Source organism: Chelonoidis abingdonii, chromosome 22, assembly GCF_003597395.2.
Source record: "Chelonoidis abingdonii isolate Lonesome George chromosome 22, CheloAbing_2.0, whole genome shotgun sequence".
NCBI classification, from domain to species: Eukaryota; Metazoa; Chordata; order Testudines; family Testudinidae; genus Chelonoidis; species Chelonoidis abingdonii.
In genome coordinates this window covers 33,190,924-33,212,851 of record NC_133790.1, presented here as the reverse complement: position 1 = coordinate 33,212,851, position 21,928 = coordinate 33,190,924, and the positions used below count along the sequence as shown (strand labels likewise).

General features: G+C 49.5%; 1 protein-coding gene across 1 annotated transcript in view; it reads right to left on the bottom strand.

Moving 5' to 3' along the window:
- Positions 1–2,186: 2,186 nt before the first annotated feature.
- TCN2 (transcobalamin 2) overlaps positions 2,187–21,928 on the bottom strand; it is a 31,465-nt gene continuing 11,723 nt past the window's right edge. Inside the window, exons 3-10 of the mRNA XM_075060035.1 lie at positions 17,405–17,591; positions 16,760–16,917; positions 16,170–16,331; positions 15,745–15,920; positions 13,486–13,663; positions 12,647–12,842; positions 11,319–11,440; positions 2,187–3,031 (exon numbers count right to left, since the gene is read on the bottom strand). Of these exons, the coding sequence (XP_074916136.1) occupies positions 2,970–3,031; positions 11,319–11,440; positions 12,647–12,842; positions 13,486–13,663; positions 15,745–15,920; positions 16,170–16,331; positions 16,760–16,917; positions 17,405–17,591 (1,241 nt within the window). The 3' untranslated portion in view covers positions 2,187–2,969. The remainder of the gene's footprint in view (positions 3,032–11,318; positions 11,441–12,646; positions 12,843–13,485; positions 13,664–15,744; positions 15,921–16,169; positions 16,332–16,759; positions 16,918–17,404; positions 17,592–21,928) is intronic.

Sequence of the window (21,928 nt, the reverse complement as noted above, 5' to 3'; positions counted from 1 at the left end):
ATTTAAAGGACAGGTTACAAACCATAGTTAATAGTTCCGCAATTTCACATTTGAGTTCTTTCAGAACTCTTCTTGCGTGAATGCCATCTGATCTTGGTGACTTGTTACTGTTCAGTTTATCAGTTAATTCCAAAACCTCCTCTAATGACACTTCAATCTGTGACAATTCCTCAAATTTGTCACCTACAAAGGACAGCTCAGGTTTGGGAATCTCCCTATCATGCTCAGCTGTGAAGACTAAAGCAAAGCATTCAGTTAGTTTCTCCGCAATGCTTTATCATCTTTGAGCGCTTCTTTTGTATCTCGATCGCCCAGGGGCCTCACTGCTTGTTTAGCAGGCTTCCTGCTTCTGATGTACTTTAAAACATTTTGTTGTTACCTTTGGAGTTTTTGGCTAGCTGTTCTTCAAACTCCTCTTTGACTTTTCCTATTACACTTTTACACTTACTTCGGCAGGGTTTACGCTCCTTTCCCTTTACATCACTAGGATTTGACTTCCACTTTTTAAAAGATGCCTTTTTATCTCTCACTGCTTCCTTTACATGGTTAAGTCAAGTCACAGTGGCTCTTTTTTAGTTCTTTTACTGTTTTTGTTTTTTTTTTAATTTGGGGGATACACTTAAGTTGGGCCTCTATTGTGGTGTCTTTGAAAAGTGTCTATGCAACTTGCAGGGATTTCACTCTAGTCACTGTACCTTTCAATTCCTGTTTAACTAACCTCCTCAGTTTTGCATAGTTCCCCTTTCTGAAATTAAATGCCACAGTGTTGGGCTGTTGAGGTGTTCTTCCCACCACAGGCATGTTATTATTATGATCATTATTTCCAAGCAGTCCTTTTATAGTTACCTCCTGGACCAGATCCTGTGCTCCACTCAGGACTAAATCGAGAACTGCCTCTCTCCTTGTGGGTTCCCGTACCAGCTGCTCCATGAAGCAGTCATTTAAAGTATCGAGAAATTTTGTCTCTGCATTTCATCCTGAGGTGACATGTACCCACTCAATATGGGGATAATTGAAATCCCCCACCATTATTGTGTACTTTATTTTGATAGCCTCTCTAATCTCCCTTAGCATTTCATAGTCACTATCACTGTCCTGTCAAGTGGTTGATAATAGATCCCTATTGTTATATTCTTATTAGAGCATGGCATTCCTATCCACAGAGATTCTACGGAACACGTGGATTCGCTTAAGATTTCTACTTCATTTGAGTCTACATTTTCTTTTACATTAAGTGCCACACCGCACCCCACACAACCTGTTCTGTCCTTCCGATATATTTTGTACCCCAGAATAATTGCGTCCCATTGATTGTCCCCACTCCACCAGGTTTCTGTGATGCCAATTATATCAATATCCTCCTCTAACATGAGGTTCTCTAGTTCACCCAGCTTATTATTTAGACTTCTTCTAGCATTTGTGTACAAGCACTTTAAAAACTTGTCACTGTTTATTTGTCTGCCCTTTTCTGATGTGTCAAATTCTTTTTTATGGAAATGTTTCTTGTCTGATCTGGCCCATACTTTATCCTCTTCCATCCTCTCCTCCTGACTAAAACCTAGGGACGTCTCTCTCTGAGCCACATGCTCCTCTGCAGCAATCAACTTTCCCCCATCGGTTAGTTTAAAAACTGCTCTGCAACCTTTTTAATGTCAAGTGCCAGCAGTCTGGATCCACTTTAGTTTAGAGGGAGCCCATCCTTCCTATATAGACTCCCCCATCCCAAAAGTGTCCCCAGTTCCTAATAAATCTAAACCCCTCCTCTCGACACCATCGTCTCATCCACGCATTGGGATTCTGAAGCTCTGCCTGCCTACCTGGCCCTGCGAGTGGAACTGGAAGCATTTCTGAGAATGCTGCCATAGAGATCCTGGATTTCAGTCTCTTTCCTAGCAGCCTAAATTTGGCCTCCAGGACGTCTCACCTACCCTTCCCTATGTCATTGGTACCTACATGTTCCACGACCACCGGCTCCTCCCCAGCACTACACATAAGTCTATCTGGATGCCTCCAGAGATCCACAACCTTCGCACCAGGCAGGCAAGTCACCGTACGGATCTCCTGGTCATCATAAACCCAGATATCTCTCCAATGCCCAGAACCTGAAGGTAGCTCTGTGCTGAGGGTCCAGGCCTGGCTCAGAGACCCAGGTGCTCTGGGTAACGGCCAAATAATGAACTAGAAGATCAGGTTTGCAATCAAAGCTTTAATCATTTCAGATCCAAATGTCAGACTGAGAGAAAGTGGCTGCATGGGGGCACCATCTCCCCTCAGCACAGGGACCAGGTTCCCACCCACTGCTCTCCAGACAGCAGAGATATCAGCCACATCCTCTCATCACAGCAGCAGTTCTGTTGCTTCAGGAATTTGGGCGGGAGCAGGGAGGGAATCCCTGGCCTGCGAGCTGTGCAGTGACTACTATATAGAGGGCTCAGTCTAGAGAATCCCCAGGAGCCCAGTCACACCAGGGCACTGGTACAGTGGGCCTGTGGGAAGCAAAGTGCATCCAGCAAGCAGAAGGATCCAGACACATCCTATGTACTCATTGGGTGGCAGTTTAGACAGCCACAGCACAGCAAGGGTTAAAGCTGCATTAGAAAATCAGAATTATGATGCACTATGTCGTCATATTCAAGGTTTTTCATTCACACCAAACCTGCTGCTCCCCACTCCCTGGCATGGTTAGTTTCCATTGAGTGGATGGTTGTGGGTGATCCACAGCAGAACACGTCTCCAGGGCAGGAGGGAATTTACCCCTTTTGACAGATAGACACACACCCTGACAGGAGGCCAGGGACTTGCGTTATGGACTTCAGTCTGTGGGGAGGAAGATGCCACTCTGTGGACACAGGGCTCGCAGGCTGACATGCGTATGCTGCCCTTCCCAGCTGAGACCTCCTGCTTCTGGGGTAGAGAGTTCACTGTGGATTGAGGTGGGGCAGAGAGCTGGAAGGCAGGCAGCAGGCCTTCTACCATGGGCTAAACTTCAGGATGATGGACTCTCCATCCTGAGGGTGGTAGTCAGAGATGCCTACAAAACAAGACAGCACAGCACAAGTCCATGAGTCAGAAGCAGCACCCTGGGCACAGATTAAGGAAATCATGCAGCACAGCAGAATTAGGAGCAAGAGCCCCTACCCCACAGTTGACTTCCTTGGGGTTTGGTACCAATCCTCATGGAGGAGGCACTAAGAATGATTTCCTGGGTGTTGGCTCATGTGCTTGGAGGATTCACCCCTTCACTGCAGTGTCTGACACCTCACAATATCTAAAGTATTTATGCTCCCATCACCCTGCAAGGCAGGGCTGTGCTATTATTCCCATTGTACAGGTGAGGAACTGAGGCACAGAGCAAGTGAGTGACCAGCCCAAGAGAACTGAACTCTGGTCTCCCGCATCCTAGCTTAATGCTTTAACCATTGGACCATCCTTCTCGATAAGATGGAGCCCAGAGCAGTAGCTGAGCCCCAAAGGGGCGACATCGTGGAGTTGTGATGTTTCACTCTATATGTTATGCTTAAGAGTGTAAATATAATGTAACTGGAATATGCTTTATGCAAAAGGTCTCTTGTAAGGTATTATTACAAAGCTTTTAATCTACTGAGTGTGTTCACTCTATTTGTATGAATGTATCATTCTTGCGTCTGAAGCTAGAAATATGAAGTATTACTCTGAAGTCTTTTTGTAATTATGCAAAGTGTGGGCCATTAATGGTGGCTTGGAATCTTGATGGCTTCCATTAAGTAGGACAATTGGTTGTGAAGGGCTCTGCTTACTTGTAGCCTTCCTGGGTATATGCAGGCAAGAGCTGGAAGAATGCAGGTTGGGGTCTCACAGCACCTACCTTTAATCTGGTGCTTTTCCATGAAGAAGGAGGGGTGGGAACCCAGAGAGAGAGAGAGGATTCCCACCTTGTGCCAAAGATATAAAAGGGGGTGGAACAGAACAAAGGCCAGTCATAAGACAGCCCCTAGTTACCACCTGAGCTGGAACTGACAAGGATTGTACCAGGGGAAAAGGACTGGGCCCAGACTAGGAAGAAGTCTGTGAAAGAAGCTTATGGGAACATCTCTAAGGGTGAGATTTACCTGTCACCAGTTTCTTAATGTATCACTCTTAGACTTGCGTGTTTTGTTTTATTTGGCTTGGTAACTTACTTTGTTCTGTCTGTTATTACTTGGAACCACTTAAATCCTTTTTTTAATACTTAATAAAATCACTTTTATTTACTGTTAAACCCAGAGTAAGTGATTAATACCTGGGAGAGCAAATAGCTGTGCACCTCTCTCTATCAGTGTTATAGAGGGTGGACAATTTATGAGTTTGCCTTGTATAAGCTTTATACAGAGTAAAATGGATTTATTTGGGATTTGGATCCCATTGGGAACTGGGTGTCTGGGTGCTGGAGATAGGTGACCTGCTAAGCAGTTTTCGGTTAAAGTCTGCAGCTTTGGGGGCGTGGACCAGACCTGGGTCTGTGTTGCAGCAGGGTTGCGTGTTCTGGAGTCCCAAGCTGGCAGGGAAAACAGGCTCAGAGGTAAATTCACTGAGAGGGTCTCTGTGATTGAATCTGTCACAAGAGTCACCATGGAAAAGAGGAGTGCCAGCTCTGGGGGCATTGCATCTACCATGGGAAGCAAGAGCTTGACTGGCCAGCAGGGGCAAGATGGAAAGAGACTGCATAGGGGAAACCCAAATAGCTTGGCAGACAGTAGCCCAGGCGTATCAACTGCTGCCAGCCAGGACAGGAAGGGTGATTACTGGGCTGTCTAAGGCACATGGGGAGCAGATGCCAGCACATCCTGGAAGACAAGTCTATCCATCCGCTAGGCATGGCTCAGTCTCAGATAAGGACCAGCATGTTAATGAGCTACTGCAGCATTCCCCCTTCTTCAACAGCACTATGGTGGGGCCTGAGTCATAAGAACAGCCATAATGGGTCAGACCAAAGGTTCATCTAGCCCAGTATCCTGTCTTCCAATAGTGGCCAATGCCAGGTGCCCCACAGGAAAATGAACAGAACAGGGAATCATCAAGTGATCCATCCCATCGCCCATTCTCAACTTCTGGCAAACAGAGACTAGGGCCATCATCCCTGCCCCTTCTGGCTAAAAGCCATTGATGGACCTATCCTCTATGAATTTATCTAGTTCTTTTTGAACTCTGTTATAGTCTTGGCCTTCACAACATTCTCTGGCAAGGAGTTCCACAGGTTGACTGTGTGTTGTGTGAAAAAATACTTCCTTTTGTTTGTTTTAAACCTGCCTATTAATTTCAGTTGGTGACCTGTAGTTCTTGTGTTATGAGGAGTAAATAACACTACCTTATTTACTTTCTCCACACCAATCATGAATTTATAGACCTCTATCATATCTCCTCTTAGCTGTCTCTTTTCCAAGCTGAAAAGTCCCAGTCTTGTTATTCTCTCCTCATACAGAACCTGTTCTATACCCCTAATCATTTGTGTTGCCCTTTTCTGAACCTTTCCGATTCCAATATATCTTTTTTGAGATGGGGCGACCACATCTGCACGCAGTATTTAAGATATGGGCGTACCATGGATTTCTACAGAGCCAGTCTATCCCTTTCTTAATGATTCCCAACATTCTGTTCACTTTTTTTTTTTTTTTTTGACATCTGCTGCACATTGAGTGGATGTTTTCAGAGAACTATCCACAATAACTCCAAGATCTTTCTTGAGTGGTAACAGCTAATTTAGACCCCATCATTTTATATGTATAGTTGGGATTATGTTTTCCCATGTGCATTACTTTGCATTTATCAGCATTGAATTTCATCACCTCTCACATACAGTGATCTTATCCTGCTGTCACTCCTGCTTCTCCCTGGGGTGATAGGGCACCAAGCCCAGTGTCTTTACTCCTTTTTCTGCACTCTGTTGTTGATTGCATTTAGGTCATGGGTTCAGACATATTAATCAGTCAGTCTTTGGGCTGGTCTTGGCCCCGTTGGCTCCCTGGAAGGGCTGCTATCCATGCCAAAGTGAGAGAAGGGCCCCAAAACAAAGATTACAGCCCAGAAACTAGAAATAATTGTCTCTGCTAATCAGGAATAGAGAAGCCTGCAACAAGAACAGGCCCCATTCCCAGGGTCTTTAGGGACAGCACCACAGGATCAGTCAATGAGCACCTCCCCAATGCAGCGGGGGTCACTATTTTTTGTTTTTTTAAAAAAAAGATATTTCAAAAGGAAAAATAGCCTTTTTCTAAAACAAACTTTTTTGTTTGTGTTTTTTGGCAAAATGCCCACTCCGAAAGCCAGAAACTTGGAGGGTTGCTTTTTTGTTGGAAAAAGTCCATTTTTTTTTTTTAAATATTGAAGGCAAGTAATTGCTTATACAGACCCATGACCCCACCTGACTTCTGCAATCAAACAGACATTGCAGGTACCAGCACACGTTTGTTACTGTGTGAAGTTCTGAGTGCTAGTGGCACCAAGGCCACCATACTGTGACTGCAAAACACCCCCAACTCCAGCAGCTGATCATTGCAACATTCCAGCTAGTCATTACCTGCTGACCTTACCATGGCAGCATGGAAACCTTAAAGGTGTAAAACAGCAGTTCTCAAACTGTGGGTGAGAACCCCAAGGTGGGTTGTGGGGCCCAGGGCCAAAGTCAAGCCCAAGCCCCACTGCCCGGGACCAAAGGCTAAGCTTGAGGACTTCAGCCCTTGGTGGTGGGGCTCAGGGTTAGAGGCACCCCTGCATCAGGCTGAAGCCCTTGGGCTATGGCTTTTGCCCCCAGCCAGGGGTGCTGGGGCTTGGGCTTTGACTGTGCCCCTGTAGGCAAACTCATGGTTCAGTCCCCTCTCGCGGGGGTTATGTAGTAATTTTTGTGGTCAGACAGGGGTCACAATCCGAGGACGTTTGAGAACTGCTGGTGTAAAACATTTAAATATTTTCACTGTGTTAATGACAAATACCAAACCAACCAAAGCTGACAGAACCCTATGGGAGGCCAGATCTATTTTCATAGAAAAGCTGTTGTGTGACCTCTTATATATAGTGTACAAAATCAGGAAGGGTGATTGAAGCCACACAAAATCTCTGGGCTGTGTTAAGTATCAGAGGGATAGCCATGTTAGTCTGGATCTGTAAAAGCAGCAAAGAGGCCTGTGGCACCTTATAGACTAACAGACGTATTGAAGCATGAGCTTTTGTGGGTGAATACCCACTTTGTCAGGTGCACGTAGTGGAAATTTCCAGAGGCAGGTATACATATGCAAGCAAGAATCAGGCTACAGATAACGAGGTTAGTTCAATCAGGGAGGATGAGGCCCTCTTCTAGCAGTTGAGGTGTGAACACCAAGGGAGGAGAAACTGCTTTTGTAGTTGGCTAGCCATTCAGTCTTTGTTTAATCCTGAGCTGATGGTGTCAAAGCTGCAGATGAACTGAAGCTCAGCAGTTTCTCTTTGAAGTCTGGTCCTGAAGTGTTTTTGCTGCGGATGGCTTACTTTAAATCTTGCTATTGTGTGTCAGCGACATTGAAGTGTTCTACAGGTTTTCTGTATGATTGCCATTCCTATTATCTGATTTGTTGTCCATTCCTTTTTCCGTAGGGACTGCGTTTGGCCGATGTACATAGCAGAGGGCATTGTGGCATATGATGGCGTATATACATTGGTGACGTGCAGGTGTGAATGAACCAGTGATGGCTTATGGCTGATCTGGTTAGGTCCTGTGATGGTGTTGTGGTGTTTAGATATGGTGGGCGAGTTGTCATCGTGTTTGTTGCATGGATTGGCGGGCTTCCTGAGGAGTTGACTATGGTGTGGTGATGCAGTAACTGGTTGAGATATGCTTCAGTGTTGCAGGTTGTCGGGGCAAGGACTGGCCATGCCACACAAGGTCCTATGAAAGTGTGGGATCATTGCCAGGATGGATTGTAGATCCCTGATGATATGTTGGAGGGGTTTTAGCTTGGACTGTATGTGTATGGCCAGTGAGTCCGTGGTTCTTGTCTTGGGCTGGTTCTTGTGTAGGTGACGGACTTCGAGTACACCGTCTGCTCTGTTGATCTGTTCCTTTATTTCCTCGTGTGGGTATTGTTAGTTCGAGAATGCTTGTGAAATTTTATAGTATGTGGTCTCTGTCTGAGGGTTTGGAGCAGATGCGGTTGTACCTCAGTGCTTTGGCTGTAGAAGTGGATCTTGTGGTGTGGGATTGGAGCTAGAGGCATGAGGTAGGCATAGGCGTCGGTGGGTTTCAGTTTAGAGTGTTAACGTGTACATCACTTATTTGCACTGTGGTGTCTAGGAATGACCCCCCGTGTAGATTGGTCCAGGCTGAGGTGGGAGCTGTTGAAATCTGGTGGGAAATTTTTGCCAGAGTCTTCCTTCCAGGTGTCCCAGATGCATGAAGGATGTCTCAGTGTAGCGTAGGTAGGAAGGGTGTGAGTGGATGAGAGCTTGAGGAAGTGTTGTTCCAGGTCAGCCATAAAAATGTCGTGTGATTATTGTGGGCCATGCGGGTGCATAAGCGGGCCACGTCTGGAGATATATATTGTCAATTTGAAATAGTTGTGTGTGAGGATAAGGCACGTGAGCTCAGCAAACCAGTTGTGCTTGTGCGTATCATCAGGGATACTGTCTGACAGCTTGTATTTCCATCTTGTGTGTGGATTTGCGCTAGAGGCCTCTACATCTACTGGTGTAGGATGGTTGTTTTCCTAGAAGGTCACGAATGCATTGTGTTTTCTCAGGAAATCAGTGGTGTCATGGAGATAGCTGGAAGTGCTGGTGGCATAGGGTCTGAGTAGAGAGTCCACATATCCAGACAGTCCTTCAGTGAGAGTGCCAATGCCCGAGATGGAGCATCCAGGATTTCTGGGTTTGTGGATCTTGGGTAGTAGATAGAAAACCCTGGTCGGGACTCTGAAGGTATGTTGATTTGTTCCGGTGTTAGTGTAGGGAGTGTCCTGAGTAGACGGTGCAGTTTCTTAGTGTATTCCTCAGTGGGATCTGAGGTAAGTGGCCTGTAGAATTTGGTATTGGAGAGTTGTCTGGCAGCCTCCTTTTGGTAGTCAGACCTGTTCATGATGACAACAGCACCTCTTTTATCAGCCTCTTTGATGATAATGTCAGGGTAGTTTCTGAGGCTGTGGATGGCATTGCATTCTGCACGACTTAGTTATGAGGCAAGCGATGTTGTTTTTCCACAATTTCTGCCTGTGCACGTCGGCAGAAGCATTCTATGTATAGGTCCAAACTGTCATTTCGACCCTCAGGAGGAGTCCATGTGGAGTTCTTCTTCTTGTGCTGTTGGTGTGAGGGTATCTGTGTATCAATGAGCTGTTCAGTGTTATCTTGAAAGTATTCTTTGAGTCGGAGATGCAAAAGTAGGCTTCCAGATTGCCGCAGAACTGTGTCATGCTTGTGGGGGTGGCAAGACAGAAAGAGTCCCTGAGATAGGACAGACTCTTCTGCTGGGCTGAGTGTGTGACACAACCTGAGCAACACTTCTGTTGTTCCCAACTCCCCAGGCCCCTGGCTCTGTGTATTTGGAGGGGTGTGACTGTGCTTAGCCTTACACTTCACACATTCCCATTCCCTGTACAGTACCCTCCAGCCTGCTTGTATTGCCCCTACTCAGTTCTATTGTCCTTGCAATCTCAACCTGCTATGGATGTGCTGAGCATAGGGGGAGGGGAAAGGGGTGTCCTGGCTAAATTCATTCTGCTTGTTTCCAAACAGGAAATGTGGATACTGGATGTTTCCCTTGGGATTTCCACAAAGGACCCAGCCCCTGGGCTTAGCTGAATGGGTGGCACCACTGCTCCAGCAAAGACATTTTCCATTAGGGAAGGCCTCTCTCCTTGGACTGAAGTCTCAGTCAGCAGGCAGGCTTCTCTGCAGCACTGGGATTCTTTCGGCCAAGAGGCAGTGAGTTAGTGCTGTAGCTTCAGCCTGGCTGTGGGCTCAGGCTAGCCAGTCTTGGCACGAGATTAGCTGATGTCTAGGATTGGTGAGTGGGTCCCATGCCAATTAGGACCTTAGACCCCCCCCGCCCCCGAGTTACAGGGACTGCAGGCAGCAGCTGCCTCCCTCTGTTCACTGGAGGGCAGAGGCCTTATACGATGCTTGCCGGGTGAGAGACTCTGTGGGGCTAGACCCCAGGTCTGCAGGAAGGCCGATATCTCCATGCCACTACTCAGCAGCTATGATAGAGCCCTCACAGCAGGCCAGACTGACAGCTTCTCTTGTGGCCTTTGATTGGTCTGGGCCCCCTAGATAAGCCTGGCAGAGTTCCAGGAAGTGTCTATACAAAGTGGGCTTCCCTGCCAGCCGTAGTGACAGACCTGCCATTTGGCTCGCTCTCGGACTCCTGTTCTGGTTTCTGACCCCGGCTCTGACCTTTGGTGCTGTTCCTGGATGCTGACCACCCTGCTCCAACCACTAGGTTGGACTTCCCGAGCCCCAGTTGTGACACCGGAGCCCTCACCAAGGACTCCCATGTGCTCCTTTATCTTCCCTCAGGCCCCTTCTGTGCCATCGGCCTACAGCGAGCCTGGCCCACTTTGCTGAGATAATTTGTTAGTCTCTAAGGTGCCACAAGGATTCCTTGTTGTTTTTGCTGATACAGACCAACACAGCTGCCACTCTGAATCCTATCAGCCTATTTAGGTTCCCCTAAGAGACATTATTGCATCTCAAGCCACCCGCATAGCTATCTGTTCCTGTACGCCCAGTCTGCTTCACATCTGCCCAGGGATACAAACCACTGGTGATGGCAGGCACTATATATGGGATGGGTGGGCTTAAGGAGCCCCCTGAAACAAGCCACTGTCCTCAGTGGGGCAGCCCAGAGGTCTCTGAGGGTGGGATTTGTTGACGATGCGTGAGCCAGAATGGAATCCACCTCCCTCCCCAGTGCCAGCTGTGCTACAGTGCTAGCAGCAACCACACTCATCTCTAAAGTGGGCTCATCTGTCTGGGACACGGGGCAGGTCTACCTTGCAATCAAAAGGTGTGACTGCAGCTCAGGCAGACCTACTCTTGCTAGCTTTACCTGCAGTGGCATTGCTACAAATAGTGCAGTGTAGTAGCTGTGGCATGAGCTTCAGCACAGGCTCCCCAAGCCAGCCTGGCTCCCTGGTTACCTGGTCACATTGCTGCTGCCCACGGCACTGCATCTACACTGCTCTGTGTAGCAATGCTGCCATGGGTACATCTACCTGAGCTTCAAACAGCACTGACCTACCCGCACACGTAGCCTAGCACCTCACGGAGCCGCCCAAGCACACACTGACCACGCAAGGTGCCAGACTGCACTGTTCCCCACACACTGTTTCCCTCACCTTTCTGAAGACTGGTGTCTGGGGCCTGGAGGAGTTGCCAGTATCTCCGCTCTCCATTGCTGGCTTTCACCCCCATCACTGCGGTTAAAAATGGACCATGCAAGGTGTTCTGGGTTTCAAACCTAGAGTTGAAGGCAAAGAAGAGGGGATGTGATCTCCAGGCAGAGCAGAGAGCAGGTTGTTTCTACTTTGGTTCCACTCAGGTAGCAGCAGCCGCATGTCCCCACACCAGGGCCCTTGCACAGGGACTGATGGGCTAGGAGCTCAGTCCTGACCAAACATTGCTGCACCTGGGGCCAAACCTCCTGTCACAGGGAGGTGCTGGGTGTAGCCCCCACCTATGACTAACTAGCTGCCTTCCCACAGGTGAGATAAAAGGCCAACAAGCAGCACTGCAGAGAGGCTCCTGCAGGAGACCCTGGGCTGGAGAACAGAGCTGGAAGGGAATTGGCCACACCAGCCAGGGGAGAGACCTGGCTGGGGATCCCAGGGGTGCTGGCAGCAGCAGAAACCCCTGAGGCAGAGGCCTTAGGAGGCATCAGATGGCAGGGCCTGGTTCACCTATCTGGACTGATGTTGCACTGAGTTTGTGTGAACAATAAATCCCTGCCTTGGAGAAAGGAATGAAATACTGATACTAGAGGTAGCTTCCCCAGTGTGCTGGCTGTTGAGTTAGTCTGCCAGCTAGCACAAGAGTGGGAAAACTGAGGCAGATGCCAGGTTTGGGGAGACCCTGTTACTCTCCCTTCAGGATCATCCCACTTGTACAGACCTTCCCCACAGACCCAGTAGATCCCTACAGTAACTATGACCTATTCAAGCACAGGGGGGTTGTTTCATAGTGACGGAAGACCCAGAACTGTCATAAGAATCTGACGCCTGGTAACTGTCTGGAATCCCTGAGGGGGTTTGGAAAATCCAGACCAGGTCCAGGAGGAGCACGGGACACTGTTGTTACTGAACTAACAGCGCATTGCACCAAAGGGTCTCACAGCACTTCACAGCAGGTTAGTGGGTGTGATCATCCCCACATTACAGGAGCAGGGCAGGGGGAACTGAGGGACAGAGAGGGAAAGCAACTTATCCAAGGACACAGTGAATGAGTGTCAGAGCCAGGAACGGAATCAAGGAGCTCTGCCTTACAGGCCTGGGCCCTGGGCTACTCTTCCTAGCATTAGTCCCGGGGGTGTGCAAGCAGATTCCTTGCTAGCATTGTGGGTGGGCATGCCCTGGACTGCCTGCCTCCCCCCGCCCGTTTAGAAGGCGGCGTGCTCCTCTTCCCAGGCGTCCCCATCAGTTTGTTCCCAGCACAAGCAGGAGGCTCTCACGTGAATTGCCCAGGGCCCTGTTCGGCAGCGGTTCTCAGCACGTCCTGGAGGGAGGACCCAGATGGCACCTGGATGGAGTGGTTGTACAACGTCTCAGGGTTCGGAGGGTGCTCCACAGCCAGCTGAACAGTGATCATCTTGGTCCCCAGAATTACTGTCCTGGATCCTGGGCATTTGGTGTCTAGCTCCAAAGTGTCTGAGAAAGAGGGAAGAGGCTGTCCAAAGCACCAATTGTCATGCAGACCCACTGGCACCAGCTTTTGTTGGTGCCGGTGGGTGCTCGTGCCCCCACATCCAGCCCCAGCCCTGCCTCCGCCCCCTCTCTGCCCCATTGGATCCCTCTCCAAATCCCTGCCTTGGCCCCGCCTCTTCCCCAAGCACACTGCCTTACTCCTCCTCCAACCTCCCTCCCAGACTTGCTGCACGAAATAGCTGTTTTGTGGCACAAGCGCTGGGAGGACCGGGGGAGAAACAGGATGCAGAGGCGAACTGGGGCAGGGGTGCGGGTCGAGGAGCTGCCAGTGGGTACTCTGCACCCATCAATTTTTCCTCTGTGAGTGCTCCAGCCCCGGAGCACCTACAGAGTCAGCGCCTATGTGCAGACCCCTGTGGGGAGCCCTAGCATGACAACCTGCTGTCCTAGTCCTCCTTCTCTGGGCATGTTTGCTGGGCTCCTGGGATTTCTCCACCCTAGCTCCTTTCCTCAAAGGCCCCCGTTGCAGTGACTGTAACTCCAGCCTCACCCCTTGCCTTCTTCTTGGTGGGATCTGCAACTAGGCGTGGGACCCAGGGCCCCCAAACCCTGCCCCTCACTCTAGCATCCCTGTCCTTCCTGTTACCTTGCTCTGCCCGGCACTCCATGGTGGCAATATCCAGGTAGCTCTTGCCATCCAGCACGGGCAGCAGCTGGGACATGATCATGGGGTTCTGGAAGTGACCCTGTTCCAGGCTCCCCAGCAGGGCATCCATGCCTTTGGGACACACTGGCTTCTTGCTCATCCCGGTGGCGATCAAGAGCTAACAGGAAGAGGAAGCGAGAGAAGCCACATTTCAAACAGCTGACCCCCCGCGTCAAAGCCGACCCCTCCACATCAAATAGCTGACCCCCCCCGCGTCAAAGCCAACTACAGGGGACAGTGAAGCATCTGGTGGGCAACACCCCCTGCAAGGCAGCTACTTCCCTTCACACGAGTTGCGTGGACCGACACCTGCTCTGTTTGCTCCCACCCAGGGCAGGATGTGGAGCCAGGATAAAATTGAGCATGTCACTGTAAGAGGAAGAGCAGGATAGTAACATCTGCATGGGGTGAAGCGTCAGCCTGACACACTTTAACATGTGGGGGAAGAGAGCCGGGGGGTCTGAGGTGGTATTTTCCCTGGGGTGAGTGACTGTCCCACATGTGCCAAACACGCTTATAGCTAATAGCTCAGGTGGTCCCTGGGACCAGCTGCCTGGGGCTGTTCCAGCAGTGCTGGTACGGCTGGCTGCTGCGCTGCTCACCCGCCACTGCTGCGGGCCACCAAGCTGCACCCCGGGACTGCTGCTCAAGTGGTCCCTGGGGCCAGCTGCTTGGGCAGCCCTGGGTTCAGCCACACTGGTCACTGCAGAAGTCACAGAAAGTCATGAAATCCATGACTTCCACAACCTCTGTGAAAGAGGCAGAGTCCTACTCATCATCATTCTGAGTGCTTTCCATCAAAGGAGCATTGCCAAATAATGTTGGCCTGGCACTCAAAAAAGATTCAGATAAAACTAGGTTTTCAATTTCACCGCTGCTTGCCCTACGTTAGAAACTCAGAGAGGCTGGCCGGCCATGCGCTAGTGCAGGAGAACCAGGAAGCACAAGCCACCAACGCGTTTTTCTATCTGAGCTGAGCCAAGTGCAAAAAGCAAACAAACTGATGAGACATCAGACCAAAGCCCTTTCTGCTTGTGACCCTCACACATTGACTGACACTTTCTCAGAGTGAAATCTGTTAATTCCAGGGTCTCCAAATTCCAACATAGGATCATTCTTCCCACTTCAGGATCAATTGAAATAGTTCTTAATTTCCTGACTTAAGTGACTGTGATGTGATGATGGAGATTGCTAAAGAGCAGCTGCCTTCCACCAAGGAGTGAGGCTAAGAGATCCCAGAAACTTAGCTAGCCTGGTGATAAAGACTGGATTTGATTTGCTGACCTCTGTACTAAATCAGACAAGGACATTGGGAAAAAACCTACATCAGCCAGATGCTGGTGTAGATCAGGAGTAACTCCACTGAAGCAGAACATCAGTGTGAGACCTGACCCAGGTCCTATGTTTTTAAAGGGACAACGTCCCTTTAAACCAGTTTGTACTCTGTATGGTAAGAAGATGGGGCAGGGCAGAGGTCATGCTGATGGACAAGCAGGTGACTCAGGGTATGTCTACACTGCACACAGAGCCTGGGCTCTGACTCAGATTTGAGCCCAAGCGCCCCTTCATCCACCCACAAATCAGTCTGACTTTGGTCAGCAAGTGCCCAGGGCTCAGGTCCTAGGACCCTGCTGGGGGGTGGGTCAGCACCCAAGTCCTGCTGCAGCTCAGGTCCAAACCCTGTCACTTTGCAGTGTGGAGGGAGCTCAAGCCATAGACACCAATCAGAAGCTCTGCGTAGCGCAGCATGGTTGCAGTAGCACGGCTGAGATATGAGTCCAGCAATGGCAAACCCCGGTTCACAGTGCTGTGTGGACATTCAAGCATGGACTTGGAAACACCAAAAGTACATCTACACAGCCTGCCTCAGAGCCCGGGTCAGCTGACTTGGGCTCGCAGGATATGCGCTACCGGGCTGACACCAGCTGTGTAGACGTGCGGCTCAGGCTGTCAGACCCACCCACTTGCCAGGTTTCAGAGCTCAGATTCCAGCACAGGGTGAGCCAAGTCAGCTGACCCAGGCTCTGAGACTTGGGCCCTTCTTTGCAGTGTGGGTGTCCCATGGGCTGTGTGTGCAGTGCAGACGTAGCCTCAGAGGGCTCCCCCAGAACAAAGGGCTACTCTACAGGAAGCTGGCAATGCTGGGATCCTGCAAGCCATGCAGGAGGACGACGTGCTCCAGAAACCCGCTCTCCCCACCTGCATGGCCAGTGGGCTACTGAAGATGTTGCCGAAGGTGCCCTTGGAGGTCTGAGCCTGGAGAATCCTGTTCGTCACTCTCTGGACAGCCAGGCTGATTGCTGCCACTAGCTTGGGTTCGTAGAGGTTGGCCTGCTTCAGGCAGGCAAAGGCCAAGCCTGCCATGGCTGTGGTGTCTGTGTGAGGAAGAGCAGGAGAAGGGATTACAAGGAGAACCACCCCTGCCCAAGCGACTTCAGTGGAGCTATGGCCTTGTGTGGCTGGAGCACGGAGCTGAGAATGGGAGAAACCAAACCCCTCTCGGAGGGAGCTGACTTGCATGTACCTCCCAAGGGAGATGCAAAGGCTGTGCTGTCTCCAGCCATGGCAGGAAGGCTGGCTAGCCTGAGGAGCCAGCACAGAGGACCATGCCAACAAGCACGTACCCACAGAGAGCTTGCTGCCATGCATGAACTTGTTGTGCTGCTCAGCATTCAGGAGCTTCTGGATCACATGGGAGTCGATCTTCTTGCCATGGACACACAGGGCCAAGACCCCCAGGCTGTACTGGTAGTAACTAGTGATGGGGCGGCCATTCCTTCTGAAAGCTGTAAGCAGGAGAAAGGAATCAGGACGAAAAAAGCAGCATGTGCTCCCCTCCCCCCTCCATATCCTGGGATTCTGCACTGGGGGCTTTTCTCATTGCACCCCATTGGATGGATTACAAGCTTGCTGTATCAGTTCCAAACCACTGCCCACACTTCTGATCCTCACCCTGGTGCATACTGAGTTGGGGGTGGGGGTGGACAGATGCTTCCTGGTGTTCCCAGCGTGGCTCTTTGTTATGAATGGCCCAGGAGGGATATTGCCACTGGATCTGAGCTGTGAGCAGAGAACTAGTGTTCCACTGACTCCTGTTCCCCGGCAAGGACACTGAGCTGGGAAGCATTCCAGAGACGCTGCATACCACCCCAGGCAGCTTCCTGCTACTCTCTGCAGTTGCCCTTGGTGCCAGCCCCAAGCAGCACCCTCTTACCTATCTGCTCCTTCTCTTTGTGCAGATGGTGCTTCAACCGGGTCACCAGCTGCCTCTCCAGGAGCGTCTCCATGTCCTGGCAGGCAGCCCGCAGTGCTAGGAGGTACAGAGCCAGGCGGCCTGTGTTGGGCTGCTTCTGTTGGCCATCTGCTATGGAGCTGAGGTGATAACAAGCCAAATACTCACCACATGGTTTCTCCTTCCCACACGTGCCTCCAGCCCCCCCAGGCCAAGGGAAGCTGTGTCCCCAGGGGCAGCAAACACCAGCTCCGGGACAGTGGCGTCTCTGAAGATCCCTAGCAGAGTTCGGGGCCTGAGTGACCACAGCCCCGTGCTTTTGTGTACCTGACAGGAGCCCGTAAATGCATCCAGCCCCATGCCAATAGTAAATCAGCAGAGAGCCATGCCCACCCTCACACTGTCTGGGCACCTCCCCTGGTGCAGCTGGGACACAGGATCCTGGGGCAAACATGGGAGGTCACCACTCACAAGTGAGCGGAAAGCCAGCCCCTTCGAGAGGAGCCCCTGACAGGATGAAGGGCAGGGAGGAGAGCGTGTTCATCTGGAATACAAGTGGCAAGATACAGAGGGGCCCTGCTCCTTGTTCCACTCTTGATGGTGGGATTTGGGCTCCATTGGCCATACCTGCTGGCACTGGGCTGGAAGACATTCTTCAGTCGCTGGAGGTACTGGGCCTCTTTCTCCAGACTGTGATCAGCAGAAAGACGAAGGGCCACATACACACTGGGGTTCAGCTCCTCCGACAGATCCTGGCTGAGACTCAAGAGCTCCATGTTCAGGCATTTGATCAGAGGATTTCCCCTGGGGATTTCTGGGATAAAAACAAAGGAAGGAAGAATGGAAGCCATGGAACAGAGTAGAGGGTAGGTAGCTGTGTAAGAAAAACAGCAAGTCCGTAACACTCAGAGAGTATCATCTGTAAATCTCAAATTGCTTCACAAAGTGAAGTCTCCTTTTAGGAAACTGAGCCACAGAGAAGGGGAAATGGCTTGTCTGAAGTTCCACAACAAATCATGCAGAGCCAGGAAGAGAACTGAGGTCTCCCAGCAAGGAGAACAGTGCCTATCTGGTGTTTCCCATATATAATGATTAATAAAAGCAGCCTTATAGGAGATGAGATGTTGCATCTCATGGAAAATATAGCAATCTGGATAATGTAACAAGTCCAGAAAGGGTTAAGCAGCTCACAGGCTAAATTATTCTAATCTAACCTTTAGAGACATGTTTAAAAAAATATGTAAATGGTAATTAGGGCCAATTCATGTTAAAGAGACTAGAGCTTTGAAATGCAAATCTGTATGGTTAGAGAATTAGAGGTAATACTAACTGTGTGTTTACTTATATCTTGTTAGATGTTAAACATGTAAACAGAGGGTTCAGGTTGGGAGCAGGAGGCATAGCTCAGTGGTTTGAGCACTGGCCTGCTAAACCCAGGGTTGTGAGTTCAGTCTATTTAGTGATCTGGGGCAAAAATCTGTCTGGGGATTGCCCCTGCTTTGAGCAGGGGGTTGGACTAGATGACCTTCTGAGATCCTATGATCTATTGATTCAGAGATCAAAAGGGAATATTAGCATTTAGATGAAACCTGTATTTCTCTTTAAAGTCTGTAGTAAACTGTCTATGAACTGCTTCATGGAGACTTACCTTATGCTGATGAATGCAACTAGTTACCTGTGTATACATAGGAAATAAGTAATTCTATTTCTAAGCAACTGTTCTTCACCCAAGGAATGCCTGCTGTCAAGAGACTATCATAACCTGCCAGTGGTCTATAAAAGAATGCTTGGGCCCTGATACTGTCACCTTAGATCTACTTAAGTTTCATCAGGGAAAGTTTGAGTTGCAAGACTGCGGTCTCCAGTTCCATTCTGGATTGCCCTGATGTTGGATATTGGACTGTCATAAACAGATAGCTAAGGGTTAATGTCTCTTTCACCTGTAAAGGGTTAACAAACAGGGAACTAAACACCTGACCAGAGGACCAATCAGGAGACAAGATACTTTCAACCCTGTGTGGAGGGAAGTTTTGGGCGTGGGTCCTTTGTTCTGTGTGTGTGTCTTTTCTCGGGGGTATGAGAGGGACCAGACATTACTACAGGCTCTCTAAAGTTCTGTTCAAATAGTAAGTAGAACAGGCGATTTAGGCTTTTTAATTGTTTGTTTTACTCTATTTGCACATGTGGATCTGGCTGGTTAACTTTTATATGTGTAGTTGCTGGGAATATTTTGATTTGTATTGGTACTGGAGGAAGGGTTTCTTCCTTTGTCTGTAAACTATAGGACCCTGTAATATTTACATCTTGAAGTTACAGAGATAATTCTTTACTTTTTCCTTTCTTTTATTAAAAGATTTCTTTTAGAGAACCTGATTGATCTTTCCTTGTTTCCCTTGTTTTATCCCAGGAGAGTGGGTGTAAACACCAGGACTGGTGGGGGAGGAGGGAAGGGGGAGAGAGAGGCTAATTTCTCTCTGTGCCAGGATTACTGTCTCTCTCAGGGAAAGTCTGGGGGGGGGGGGAAGGGGGAATGGTTTATTTCTCCTTGTTTTAAGAATCCAAGGGATTTGGGTTCTTGGGGTCCCCAGGGAAGGTTGGGGAGGTCAGAGTGCCCCAAAACACTATATTTTTGGGTGGTGGCAGGCTATCAGATCTAAGCTGGTAATTAAGCTTAGAGGTTTCATGCAGGTACCCAAATTTTGGACGCTAAGGTTCAGATTTGGGAAATGTACCTTATGACATGGACTATAACCTGATGAACTGATTCTGGAACAAACTCTTCGCAACTCAAAAGCTCACCATCTCTACTATAAAACTGACCTAAGAACTTTATTCAGATCTGTATGTGTAACTTTCTTTTTTAATAGATTTTAGTTTAGTTAAGAAGAATTGGCTGTAAGCAGATATTTGGGTAAGATTTGAAATATTTATTTACCTGGGGGGATAATGTGTCTAATCCTTTGGAACTGGTAGAACTTTTAATACAATTAAAAAGATTTTCAATAATCCTCATCATATTTGACTTGGCTGTCTGGGTGGGAGCTCAAGGCTGGGTTGCTTTAAGAGAACTGTTTTGGCTTCTGGGTAACCAGGAATGTAGTGCAGCTGTTTTGTTGCTGACTTGGCGAATCTAAGTATTAGAATAACCACCAGTTTTCGGGATTGTCTGCCCCATTCTTTGCAGTCTGCCCTAATTGAGCAATCTCAGCATGGCCCCCTGGCACCAATAACAGTGTTGAACAATTACAGGTATTGAACTAGACTCAGCATTAGAAAGTTTCCATGACACCAACTGGAATTTGCGTGGGAACTGGATGGTGCAGAGGATTGAGAATGAATAGAATGATGAATTGTCCACATCTAGATCACTGGTCCAAATTTGGCACAGGTCAGTCATGACTGATGGCTGCTGCTGCTGCTAGGAAATGAGTTAACGAGGCTTAGACCATCCCTCAGGGAGTGGGTGGCTAGGTCTCAGCTGGTATTACCTCTGTCAGTACAGAGGCCAAAGGCGATGAAAAGCAAGTCTCTTCACCCAGCAGGCCAGCTCTGAGAGGGGGATGGCACAGGGAAACTTGCTTGTGCTGAACTGGTCCTGTCGAGGGGTAAGAGGTCTCCAGCATAGCAGAATTTGTCAGGCTGGTTTTGAAACATTTGTGGAAGTGAAGCTCCATCTTGCAGCTGCCAGTTCCCATGCACAGACATGGGGGCCTGCTCTTCATCCACTATTCCCCTCCCATTGCTGCACAGTCATGTTATAGCACAAAAGGGGGAAGGAAAGAAGGGGGGGGCATCTGCAGAGGGGAACCATCTCCTTGGCTCCCGCTGCAAACAGCCAAAGAGATTTCTAGCTTCATCCCAGCCCAGAAACAGGCTTGATTACAGCAGAGAGGTACAAAAGATCAGGGAGCGAAAGAGCCAGGAGCCAACAATTCTTGGTGTTGGAGCAATGTCAGGCCTAATGCCTGGCATCTCACCATGGAGCTGTGGGGGCATGGGGAAATAGGAGCCCTAGCAGCTCTGGCCAGTAAATTCCAGCCCTGCTTTTTCTCCAGCCTTACACATGCTACAAGAGGGAGATCAGAGGATGAAATCAGTTTACCTCCAGCCCCTGAGTATGATGTGGCTGCACAAATGGCCAAATAATTAACACACTACTTGCACATAACTATAGCTCTGGAATCTCTCATTGTATGCATTGTTGGTCCCAGGATATTAGAGAGACAAGGTGGACAAGGTACAGGAACAGCGGACGCTTCCTAAAAGTGGGGGGGGGGGGCCCCACTGGTGCCCAAACCATGGCCTTATCCCCCATGCTGCCCCTTGCTTCTGAGGCCCTGCTCCATGCTGCCCCTTCTCCTGGGCCTCCCCCTCCTCTATTTCCCTCAGACCCCACCCTCATGCTCCCCATTCCCCAAGGCCCCGCTCCCACACCACCTCTTGTCCCCAAGCAACCCCCACTCACCGTCTGCCCCCTCCCTCTTTAAAAAGTTATGGGGCCACAGTGTGTGCGCACTCCTCCCCCCCCCTTTCCAGCATAGGTAGTTAGCACATATTTCATGACACCATTCAAGGTGGAGTGGTCTGTTAACACTTCTGCAGTCACAGGACAAAAGAGCAGGGGTTATAGACTGTTGTAATAAGCCATAAATCCAATGTCTCTGTTCAGTCCAGGATTTTTAGGCCATGTCTACACTAGCAAGCTTACAGTGGCACACCTCTACGGATGCAGCAGTGCTGCTGTAAGATCACTCACGTAGCCACTCTATGCCGATGGGAGAGAACACTGCTGCTGACATTACAAAACCATCTAAGCGAGTGGTGGTAGCAGGGCTGTCCTTAGGATTTATGGGGCCGTACGCAGTATTATTAAACTGGTGCCCCTATGCCCAATGGCAGCCCAGGCTCGCAGCCTGGCAGGGGGAGGATGAGGCAACAGAGGATACCGAGGCACCCAGCCTGCCTCACAGCAGCTGAGAGTCACAGTTCACCGCAGAGATCCTCTCCCTCACGCAGAATGTGCGGCACCGACGCATTCAGCTGTGACTACGGCCCCTGCCTAAGGAGACTGCAGTGCGCACTGGGTGTGCAGGAGCTGATCTGCTCTTACTTGTGTCATGGGCAGTGGGTGAAGCTGCCACTTGGGGAGTC